Source organism: Apis florea, unplaced genomic scaffold, assembly GCF_048593485.1.
Source record: "Apis florea isolate Af1SG1 unplaced genomic scaffold, ASM4859348v1 contig_3081_pilon, whole genome shotgun sequence".
Classification (NCBI taxonomy): Eukaryota; Metazoa; Arthropoda; class Insecta; order Hymenoptera; family Apidae; genus Apis; species Apis florea.
In genome coordinates, this window is record NW_028256703.1 from 4,922,708 (window position 1) to 4,935,014 (window position 12,307).

General features: G+C 51.0%; 1 protein-coding gene across 12 annotated transcripts in view; it reads left to right on the forward strand.

Annotated features, from left to right (window-relative positions):
* The first annotated feature begins 3,990 nt into the window (after nucleotides 1-3,990).
* The window catches only part of Eph (Eph receptor tyrosine kinase), a 53,549-nt gene continuing 45,232 nt past the window's right edge, over nucleotides 3,991-12,307 (forward strand). For all 12 annotated transcript variants that reach the window (XM_086909066.1, XM_086909072.1, XM_086909070.1 and 9 more), the window contains exon 1: nucleotides 3,991-4,330. In XM_086909066.1, the coding sequence (XP_086765192.1) occupies nucleotides 4,201-4,330 (130 nt within the window). In that variant the 5' untranslated portion in view covers nucleotides 3,991-4,200. The remainder of the gene's footprint in view (nucleotides 4,331-12,307) is intronic.

Consider the following 12,307-nt stretch of genomic DNA (forward strand, 5'->3'; position numbering starts at 1 on the left):
CGCTCCTCTATCCTCCCCCGTTCTTTGCCCCACCCCACCCCTCCCCTCCCCTACCCACCGTGCCTCCTCTCCACCGAGTACAGCCGTGAAATAAATCCGTATATTCCGGAGGGTCTTAAATTCAACCGGAAATAGAATTTGTCCCGAGGCGGTCGCGGAGCCCAATGACGCGAGAAGAGAAGCAACAAAACTTTTGGTAGGAAAAGTCGGGATAGTTGGGATGGAAGAAGAAGCGACGGAGGGAATTGTATTGGTTAGAGGGGGGCCGCTTTCCTTTCCTCGAAGGAAACGTCATCGAAAAGGGAAGGCGATTTCATTCTCATCCGTAAGAGAACGAAGAAGAAACTCAGGTCAGGATTTACGACGCAACGATCGAAACGATCGAAATATTCGCGTCTAATATTCTCGATCGGGATACGAATCGAGGGGTTGGGACAAGGTTTCGCGGGTTGGATTAAAATTTTTAAACATTCGATTAGTTTCGTCGTATATATGGTCCTTCTTCTTTTTTCTTCCTTTTTCTTCTTTTGCGTTCGAAAGTTCAAAGGACGTTTTATAACGCTCTCGCCACGGACGGGAGGAGGAGGAGGAGGAGGAAGAAGTGCTCGTTAGACGCAGTGGCGAACGATTGTATAGTCTATCACGGTTGCACCTGTTCAAGTGCTATTAGAGAGACGGGTTAAAATTTTCACGAGCCTCTCGAGGGCCAGGCCTTCTCTTGGCTGCCGAAAATCTGCAATTTGGCGGGTTCCATCGTGAGCGGGCACTTGGAAGGAAGGTCTGCGTTGGAAGAGAATAGGAAAAAAGAGCGAGGCCTTTGCACGCTGAAGAAGGTGGCCAACCACCTCCGGAGTGGTCGACCTCGCTGCTAGACGATCCTCATCGTGTTTACATCTACTGCTTCGAAGGAAAGTAAAAAGTAGAAAAAAAAAAAAAGAAAAGAAAAGAAAAAAAAAAGAGAGAAAAAAATGAGAAATCGTGGCTTATCAAAGGAAGGCAAGATGTACTAAACCTCCCCACCCTCTCCCCACCCCCGTGCCGACAGGCCGCATCGCTCTTCTCCCTCCCTCCCTCTCGACACGAAACTGTTTTCGGCAATTGCTACCGGTTCTTGTCAAAAAGTTGAAAGAGCGAGGCTGGTGAAAAGAGGCACTACGGATTTCTAACCTGGCTAGAGAGGAAGAAGGCGTGGGTGAAGGGGGAGGGAGAGAAGGACGAGAGAGAGAGAGAGAGAGAGAGCGGAGAGTGGATGGAGTAGGGTGAGAGGAGAGGAGAGGAGAAGGAGGAGGACATCTTAAATTTTTGACGAGACCACTTGTGCGAGCAACGGCAACGGAAGAAGGCAAGCACCCGGGCGTAGACCTAGGAGGCGCTGCACAACCACCACCGGCATTTCACCCAAGTCTGCAATTTCGCGGATGCATCTTGGCTGGCCTGCCGGCTAGAGCAAGAGAGGCAAGAGGGACGGGGGGAGGGGGGGAGGAAGGAGGGGAAGGTCTTTGCCCGCTTTAGAAGAACTCCTAAAGCGCCCTCCTTCCTCCTTCCTCGGCCCACCACTCTCACCACTGTATTTTGGTACTCTAGAATTTCGTGCTTCCTCCGCTTCCTCTCTCCTCACCCACCCTCGCCTTTTCTCCTTCGTCTTCGAACACCCAACTCTTCCTCCTTCTCCATCTTCTTTCCCTTTCCTTTTTCTTCTCTCTCTCTCTCTCTCTCTCTCTTGTCCGTCAAAGAATAGCGGCGAACGAGGATGCTTCTCTCTCTCTCTCTCTCTCTCTTCCTCCGTCACTCGCGCGTTCTATGTCTCGCGATTCTACGTGTGCCTCGGAGGGAAGCGAGAGAGAGAGAGAGAGAGAGACGGATAAACGCATGGTATTGATCCCGAAACCCCTTGCCTCTCATCCCATTCACCCCTTCCACGCTACATCGACGAACCCCGAACTTGCGTTTCCTCTCCTCTCTTTCGGCCGTCTCCCCCCTCTCTCTCTCTCTCTCTAGACTCGGCTAGATGACTGGTTAACAACGAGCAACGAGTTACGCGAATTTCGCCGAGCTCGTGTGTGATGCGGCTCGACCTTGAACTAGAAGTTACTTACTTCCCCTGGCTACATACGCGGCTTTTGTCGCGTATGCGCTTCTTCTTGTTCTTCTTCTCTTCTGCCTCGAGGAGAGCAGCAAACCTCTCGCGTGCCAAGCGAGAAGAAGGGATCTCTCCTCGGATCATCCCGTGCCGCGTCATTTGGCAAGGAACACGAGCAAGAAACAATGATCCCTGCACAGTGATCGGGTTTAACGGTGCAGGTGCCAAACCGCGTGGTCGATCGTGGCCGTTAACGCGGCCCATTCCATGGCCGATGGATTCGAGCCAAATATATATATATATATATACGCGTACATACATATTCGTGTGTATTCGATTTTCACGAGAACGTTCAGGGGACGACGAGGGTGACGGAACGATCGGTCACATTTGCCGCGAAAGAAGCTCGTTTCCGCTCGATGAATCTCGATATACGAAGTCTACGTTTCACTGGTTGGAAGTTTATTCGAGTTTATTCGTCGGTGGAGAGGGTGGAAGGCGACCGGTAGCGCTTTGCAGCGATGAAAGTAAACCGGTCGGGGGGGGTAAAGCCGCGCAAAAGCGTCTCCAAAGTTTCCCGTTCCGTTTCGGGGGGGGATTTAACTTAATCGAAGTCGCCTGTCGTCTTAACCTTCGAAAACCAAACTTTCCCCCTCTGATCGATTCTCGTCCGATCATCGTTCGAATTTCCTCCTTCGTGTCCGAATTTATCGAGACTCGCTTCGATAACTTTTTTCATTCTTTTCGTTCCGTTTATAAAATTTATGGGCGAAGCGTGCAACCCGTTGTTCCGGGAGAAGACTGTCTTTGTCACTCTTTGCACTCTCGTTGCGAAACGTGAAAAAGGAATAAAGATACGAGGAGAGACGTGCAATTGGGGAGCGCGCTTCGTAAACTTGGAAACTTTGAACCGAAGCCGTTTAAAAAAGTATCTCGAAGTAAGAGACAAAAGAGGGAAGGGAAGTTACATAAAGCGATAGCAGTTGGATCGCGAGGCCAAAAAAAAGAAAAAAAACGAGCATGCCGCATGCTTCCATTTAGGGATGTCATTAGAGCGATTCGGAATACCGAGCGAGAAGAGAAACAGAAAGAGGAGGGGGAGGAGGAAAGATGGGGAATAGAGTAGTAGTGGTAGTAGTGGTAGTGGTAGTAGTTAGTCGGTAGGTGTCTAGAGAACTCGTCGTCGTCGGAGAGTGGAGACGAGAAGAGATAGGTGGAAACGACGAGAAGGATATTTCGCGGATTTTAATTAATGCGGTTGATCTTTGTTTCTTTCAGACGAGGCAGATTCGTCCGCGACGGAGATTCGAACCGTCGACGGAAGGAAGGAAAAAAGAAAAAGAGGAAGAATCGAAGAAGAAGGAGGAAGAGGAGGAGGAGGAGGAGGAGGAGGAGGAGGAGGAAATGCGACAAATCTCGGCTCGTCATTAAGCGAGGCGAAGGAAGGAAGAGGGGGGGAGGGCGGGGGGGGAAAAGAGAAGAAAGATCGAACGCAGGGATCTTTTGGCGGAACCGGCCACTTCCGGTTATATCAATATCGCCGGAAAACAGTAAATGCAGCCGCGTCTACGTCGTTGGCCGCGCGTTTCGTGGAAGCGAAGAAGAGTGGAAGCTAAGAGCGGCGGCGGGCGGATACGACGCGACGAGCAGGTTTCAACGTTGGGCCTAATCGCGGTTAATGGTGTGGAGGAGGAGGAGGAGGAGGTGGCGGAGGAGGAGGAGGAGGAGGAGGAGGAGGAGGAGGGAAGCGATCGTTTTTTTCCGTGAGCGGGAAGAGAGGAGTGGTGGGGGAGCGGTGAGCGGTGAGGAAGGGGGGGAAGGGACGAGTTGTGGAGGAGAGGCGAGGAGGAGGGTTGGTTTTCGGGGGGCATAAGGAAGGCGGCGAAGGGATTTCGAAGGGTTGCGCGACCTGGAGCAGGAGCAGGGGGAGGAGGGGGAGGAGGAGGAGAGGGTGGCACTAGGAGGAGGGTGTGCGTTGTGCGCGTGGTGGTCGCGTGACGTGGTCGAGCAGACGAAGCGTGGAGGAGGCATGAGGAGGAGAGAGTGACGACGCTGCCGGTGCTGCAGCCTCGCACGGATCGTGAGAGGACCGGCGGCCCCACGGTGGGGCTGCGATAAGAATGGCCCCCTTCAATATGGCGGGCGTAGCAGGCCTTCTAGCCACCTGCGCCGCCGCTGCTGCTTCCGCTGCTTACCTTCTGCCGTTGCTGCTGTTGCTGATCTGCCCGCGAGGGACCCACGCGGATCCAGGTAACTCTCTTTTTTATACTCTTCTCTCTCTCTCTCTCTCTCTCTCTCTTTTCTTTCTCTTTCCGCCTCTTATCTTCTCTACACCTCCATTCACAATCACAAATTTAGATTCGGATTAGACACGAAGTTTCGAGGTTTGAGCTTTGACTCGAAACTTTGTCGCATTATAGTTTGTAATATCTTCTTCTTCTTCTTCTTTATTTTCGATCGAAAGTAAATTATCACGTAGCTTCGTTACGTACTCTATTAAGGATTGGAAGGAAGGGAAGAAGTGTAGGTACGCGTTTGTATCCAAAGGATCGCATAAAGGAAGATGATAGTTGCGGACGACACCTCGGGACACGATACGCGAGCGCGATTGCTATTTCCTTCTGTATACTTAGCTAGATGCATCGATTAAGTCGTACGCTTGCCGCCAGACGCGTAACCCTTCTTCTTCTTCTTCTTCTTCCTCTTCTTCTTCTTCTCCTATCGAGAAAGAAAGTCTCTCCCGGTACGGTGCACTGGTGTTTCGAGTCGTTTTATAGAGACGACATAATTACCAGCTTCCCCGAGAAAATCGAGAGATATTCCTTCTCTATTTTTTTCTTTTTCTTTCTTTCTTTTTTTTTTTTTTTTCGTGGAAACGGTGACGAGGTCGATCGATAGATTTCTCGATACGACCACCGTCGATCGTTTGCTTGTAAATAACTTAATTAACGTTGAAGCGCCGCCAACTAATGGAATGTCGTTTATCGAAGATACCATTCCTCCAAGCTGCTTCCCGACACTTTTAAATCGCGTTAAAACTCGACAACCGTTTTCTCGAACGATGGAATGGACGATGGACGTTCCGATCGTTGGAATCCCGTTTCTTCCCCCTCCCCCCCTTTTTTTCCTATCCGTTCCTCACGTCTCGATCCTCGAGATTCGTCTAGCCCCTGTTTCTTACCAGGCGAGAAATCAATCCGAGAGGTTAGCGAACGCTACGTAGAATCCTCGAACGTGCGCGGCTTAATCTTGGCCGGTTCGTTCCCCCGCTGATATTTGCTCGATCCACAACCAACCGTCGAGAATATTCATCGCGGGGAAAAGTCGAGGAAAAAAATTTTCTCGCGTGATTTCCGCTCGATTAAGCGAACGAGCAATCTCGATTCATCGACTCGAGTGAGATGGAGGACGGGAGGATGATTCTTAAACGATTCTTTCTTAGACGGCCTCATCTATCCGTGGAGAAATTTATTCCGGGAACGTTTTCCATATTTATAGCGAAGAAAAAGTTTCTTTTTTCTTTTTTTTTTTTTTTTTTTCCACCGCCCCGGGGTTTTGGATGGGCCCGAAAGCATCCTCCTCACCCACCCCTTCCTTCATCCCCGTCGTTTCGTCGTCGGGGCAATAACGATAATTTCGTGATGCGGACCAATCTTCGGAATTGCGGGATCCTTCGAGATGGTGGCGGCGGTGGTTAGTGGCGCTGCATTAAAAGGGGATCATTTGGACATCGAGGAAAGGAGGAAGGAAAGGGGGAAGAGGGGAGGATATATATATATACACATACACTCCTGTTCGAAATTGAGCGGCAAACCGAGCTCGCATCTACGTTTACTCTACGTGAGCCGATTCCTCGATCTCTTCCTTCCTTCTCTTCTCGATCGCGCGATACGGAAAACACCCGAGCTGTGCCCGTTGATCCATTCCTCTCACGAACATCGAATTCTACCATTTCGAGAGAAACGTAAAAGTTGGAGGTCTCGAGTCGATCAGACGGATGTAAATCCTTTCGATGGGCTCTCTCTCTCTCTCTCTTTCGTAGACGATGAATCGGCCTAATGAAAGTTGTTCTGAAAAGTGCGGAGACGAAACTAACTTTGTTTCCCTGTTGACCTATGGGAAACTCGAGATCCCTCCATTCGTCCATATCTCGTCCCGTTACCATCTTTGAATTTTCATTCCTCTTCGACCGGATCCCTGAGATCGACTACTCGTGTTACGGTATCGCGTGAACACCGATTCTTCTCTCTCTCTCCACGATAAACTCTGCGGCCAAGCGAATTTGTCGAGCCGCCAGCTTTCTAACCGATCCCACCGCAACTCTTTCCACCGCTCTTTGAAAATTTCACGCGGGACGGGATTAGAGAGAGAGAGAGAGAGCGTGTCGATCAAATCAGTTCCCGCGTCTTTGTACTTCCTTCCATCGAATCGGACAAAACCTTCTCCTCGGCCAGTTGGAGCGAACACGGTACAACACGGTGGCTGAAATTCGATTACCTTCTGGAACGACGAGCAAAACTGCTCCACGTGGACGCGCTTAGAGTTCGATTACTCTCCTCCCTCCTCTAGTCTGTCTTTTCGATTTTCCTTTAACGATGAACGCGTCGCGAAAACCAACGGATCCAACGAGCTTTCCATTCTTTGTACTTGGGATCGAGGGAGGAAGAAAAAGGAGGGGAAAAAATTGGGTTTCGAAAAAATGTTGAATGAGAAGAGGGAGAGAGAGAGGAAGGGAAGGAAGCGAGGTGGTGTTGTGTCGCGGATCCGTTGGATGGGCGCGCGGGGCAAGGCGAAGAAGAAGAAGAAGACGCGGGAGCTGGAGCAGAAGCAACGAGCCGAGGGAGAAGCTCTCGGGAGCAGGTCGAGGCGCAGGGAGAGGCGCAGCAGTTGCTCTCTCGAACAAACTCGATTGCCTCCACGAAAAGGCAGAAAGACTCGTTCGGGGCCCCGTCGTGGTAGAAACTCTCTCTCTCTCTCTCTCTCGGCCCGATCGCTCTCTTCCTTCTCTTCGTCCCTGCCGGCTATATCCCTCTCTTGTTCTTCGCTCGACGGGGCCTTACGGTGTGCACAAGAGACGCGGCAACGCCGCAGGAATGCCCGACCAGCCCACCGCGTGCATACCTGTACAACCTACTATACCTCGGTCCGACCGTAGCAAGCAGCATCCTATCGAGCTGACAAGGACGGACTGAAACTTGCCCCCTGCCAGTCCACGGAATCAACCGACCGAAGAGAGAGAGAGAGAGAGAGTTTCTCGACGTTTGCGTGTGCTCCGCTGTCTCTTCTCACGGGGGAACAGAGCTGGCCGTACGTACGTGTGTGCTCGTGTCCTTTTGTGTATAGACGCGCGCGTGTCCGGAGAGGCGAGTGACGAGAGGAGAAGGTGCGCGCGCGAGACGCGGACGAATGTAGGTGACTGCTCTCATTGACCGTGGTTGAGCGTGCGAGGGGAGGAGAGCGTATGTGTGCGAGTAGCTCCAGAAGGGTTCCAGAGACGGGACGGGATCTCGACGTTGGCCGACGATCGAAACGAGATCCTCCTCGAGGAGGAAGAGGAGGAGGAGAGGGTACGAAGGAATTTTAGCAAAGCGGTACCACCGCCAAATACCTTGTACAGTTACCTCGATCCGAGGGGAAACGAACGGTTTTTTTTCGTCGCTTTTTCCCAACTTCCGCCTTATATATATATATATATTTCTCTCCACTCTTTGCCGCACAGACTCGATTTAAATTTTCGATATACATATATATATATATTTCGTATAGGGGAGCGCGCAATATCCATCCTCGCGTCGCCACTACCGGGTCACAAAGGTGCGGTATAACCGGCCGGATTAAAAATCAATATTTCCGGTGAAAACGGTCGCCTCACGGTCCAACAGCGCCGCGTCGCGCCGCTCCGACACAACCACCGTCCTTCTCTCCTTTAACCAACGATCTTATTCGGTCTCGGCGATCGCTTTTTCCCGGCCGCGCTGTTGCCATAAAAGCGAGTCACTCGACCCCTTCCCCCCCCCCCCGAATCTTCGACAAATGGATCTCTCGTCCTTCCCCTCGAGTAAAAAGAGAGGCGCCAAGCCGAACGAAACGTTTCGTTGCCTCCTCCTTCGATGTATTTCGCGCGAACGATACTTTATTATTATTTATCGGTTACGCGATCGCCGCTCCCCCTTCGGTGAAAGTGGCCAAGCTCCTTCGCTTATCTCTTTTCCCGATATATCCCGTTCGATTTCGGCCGAGGGATATCCGTAACGCGGAGAAAAAAGAGGCGTGTGCGTAACTCGGCGCAAAACGAGCATCGCGCGAGACGAAACGCGATATGCAGCAACGAACCGGTACGTACACGTACGAGCGAGCATAAATTTTAATCGGCGAGAAAAATCTCGAGCGAGCGAGTGTGTGCGTGCGAGCGAGCGAGGATAAGGAAAGGAGGAGACGAGGGTAGAGATATATATATATATATATAATAGAGAGAGAGAGAGAGAGGTTAGGTATGCCGGCGAGGTAAAACGCCTCGAATAGCGGGGCTCCAAGTACGACGCGAAGAGCATCGAAAAGGCCTCGTGATACTACTCGTTTCTTACGCTTTCCATCGCTAACAGCCGGAATTTTCCTTCTCCTCGTCCAAAAACCCTACCCCCGGAATATCTATCCCCCGAAATTCCCAAGGCTCTTCTGTTGTTCCGCGTAGGAAAATTGGCGCGGAATTGAATCGAAGGATATATCTCGGACACCTCGATTTCGAGCGAGAAAATAATAATAGGGGAGAACCGAGAGCAGAGATGATGCGTCCCCTCCTGCTGAACACACCTAGCGTGCCACGTATCGGAGGAGATATCGGAGCGACATTTTATACGTATTCTTCTTTGTCGCTTCTCACCCCACTCGTCCCTCTTTTTATCCCCAGTTTTGTCTCTCGCCCGCTTTTCTTCCATTTCTCTCTCTCTCTCTCTCCCCCCCCCCTGCTCTCCGTAGCAGTAGGAAGCAGGTAGCAAAGTCTCTCGAGGCGTCGCGTCGACGAGGGCGTGAGCGTCGGTTGGTTACATTTCCTAGCAGACCATTATTCCTCTCCTCCACACCCACGGAGACTCACACGCGGGCAAACTCCGTGGGCGCGCAGAGGCTCGGATAGACTGCATTTTCTCCCTTTTTACCTCCCTTGCTACTACATTACCTTTCCCTAGCAGGGAGTTAGGGAGGGTGTCTCGCTGCATATTAATGAAAAAATTTGTGACTTCCCTCCGACAGCAGCCGCGAAAAGAAGGCGGCGGAGGGGTGGCGGTCGCCTCCTCTCCGCCTCTCTTCCGCGATAAATGAGCACACGCCGTTGTCGTCCGCTCGTCTACTCTCCAAAATAAATTTCAACGGAGACTTTGCCCTCTCCTACGCACCACTACATCTCGATACCACTTATCTATCGCTCCTCCCCGCTTCGTATCGATTCTTTTCATCGTGCCACTCCACTCATCTCGCTCTCCCTCCCGAATCTGCACGATTATCCTCCTTCCTCGATCCTCTATATACATATATGTGTGTGTGTGTATACGCTTCGATAACAATGGAAGAATACATATATATATATATATATATAGCTCGATGCTCTCTGAAAGTCGCAAAGTCGGAGGTCAAAGGGCATGGGAAATGGTACGTACGTACGGTACGTAGCGTAGGAAGGAGGAAAGGCCAAGTAGATAAGAAAATAGCGAGGAGGAAGGAGGGGGGGAACCGGTGCACGTCAGAGCCAATAGAATTTTACGAGGCAAGATAACCCAAGGCTGTTTTTCGTCCCATTGCACCCGGAGGCCACCATTAATAATACAGGTAGTTGGAGGCCGGTGATAATATGGAGGCAGACTGGCGAGGCGAAGGGACGTTGCGGAGAGGGATGAAAAAGTGGTAAAAGGGGGGGATCCCTAAATTTTCCCTTTTCCGAGAGATAAAGCGCTCCTTCCTCTCTCTCTCTCTCTCGCTCTTGATCTCTCGCCGCTTTCGCGAGCCATAGATAGGTCTATTAGGTCTGGCCTTTTACGACTAACCAACTACCGTTACATTTGCATCGCTCGCCACTACCTCCTTATTTTCCTCGCTTCGACGCTCGGAACACCTTCCTTCGTCGATCCTTCTTCTTTCCTTTCTTCGCGAGGAGGAAAGAAATCGAGAGAGAGAGGGTAGAAATTAACGAGTTTTCCCTCGAGAAATGAGAAGAGAGTTGGAGGAGATATAGTATTAAGCGGGAGGAGGTTACAAGGTTCGGAATAAATGGAACGGCCGCTAGATCTGGTCTAACGCGGTCTCTCCACGCTTGGAAACGAGTTTGATATCGCGTGGAGCACAGGTGCGCTTGGATGTATTTCCGAACCGGCATAATGGATTCAGCAGCGAATGGCTGCGTTTAACGCGACACCAAACTTTTAACCTCTCGAAATATACGAGATCATCCCTCTCTGTATTTCTCTGGATTCCATCACCGCTGGATGGAACGCGCGTATTTTAGCACCATTCACCGCCACGGATCACTCTGCTACCGTTGTTATACGCGGAAGGAAGAAATATATATATATATATAGGAGAGCGATAGGAGGTCTCGCGGATTATACACTTTTCAATTATGATAATACTCTCGAGCTCGTGGCACGACCTCTTCTCCCTGTCGCAGCTCGCGCAAATCTCGTTAATCTTCGTGGGATCGTAGCGGCGGCGCTTTCTCGGTCTTGTCTCGGTCGCGCCCGGTAATTATTTTTAATTCGAGGCATATCTGGGGCGGCCTGGTGAAAGAAAGGATCGAGTTATCGAACGATTACGAAACGGAGAGAGGGGAGTGGGGAGAGGAGAGTGGTCCGTCGAATATGGGATATCCCTCCGTGGGATGATGGACTTTTCCTGGACGGGATCGGTCGGTCGGGACGTGAAACGAAGCGAGGGAGATAACTTATGCACGCGGATGACTCAGGTTTCTCGTTATTTCGGATCGTCTCGTAAAATCTTGGGCTTAACGACACGCGCGGGGAATATATACTCTCTCTCTCTCTCTCTCTCTCTCTCTCTGGGAATTAAAAAGATTCCCGATGATGGAAAGGAAGGGGAAGGGCACGGATCGAATACTTTCTTCCACGACCGTTAATGAACTCCCTCCTCCTTCTCGTCGTCGGGTTCGCTATGCGGTGATTAACGATTCCTCGAAAGAATCGCGGAGAACGGAGCATTCGAATCGATTCGAGGCACCGGATTCTAGGAAAAACGTTCCGTGAAGGCATCGGCGTTCACGTGTTTCTGACCGATTTACCGTTCTCTAACGCGTTCGATCCGCGTTTCGGCAAATTATTCCATCTCTCGTCCTCTTGATCCTCGATGGATCGTGATTCACGCTTCCTCGAAACCGGACCCATCTCCTCCTCCTCCTCCTCCTCCTCCTCCTCCTTCTCGATTCCTCGACGATAAAGTAAAGCGGGAAACGACTCGTCCCTATCGGCGCACAAAAGTCACGTTGTCCGCGAAACGCGCGGCTCGAGCGAAATAATAATAATAATAATAATAATAATAATAATAACGGATAGCTGGATGGAGTGGCAGCAGCGAAGCGAAAAATAAAGAACTCTTTTGATCGTTGCTTTACGGGATCGGGGACGAAAGTCGAGGAGTAAGAAGAAGAAGAAAAGAAGAAAAAAAGAGAAAGAAAAAAAGGAGAGGAAGAAGAAGAAGAAGTAGGCGAGGGAAAAATAATCTGCGAGCGGCCGTAAAGAGGAGGATAATGAGTGACCCGCTAATAAAATAATTATAATATTGGGAGGCCGGTAATAGATTCTCGGAACGCATTAACCGGTCGAGATAAATCGCGGTCGCGGAGTGTACACGCCGTGTGTAACGTCCAAGTAGAGAGAGAGAGAGAGAGAGAGAGAGAGTCGGTGGTATAACGAAGGCGCGGCGACGAGAGGCGCACGAGCGTGTAAGATCGTGTAAGTAAGCTTGGGGCGCGGGGAGGAGGGTGTAGAGGGCGAGCAGGGATCGAGCAGCAGCGATAGAGCGTGCTGCGGTATCGAGCGAGTCGGGTCGCTTGCCAGTCCCCGCACGCGCGCGCGCGCGCAACGCTGGAAACGTATCGATGTCTAATATTCTCGGTATGCGAAATTACCGACCGGTATAAATTGGCGATCGGACAGGTGGCCGACAAATGGAGTGGAGAGAAAACGGATACGCGTATATACACGTCGTCGGCCCGGCTACCGCGAA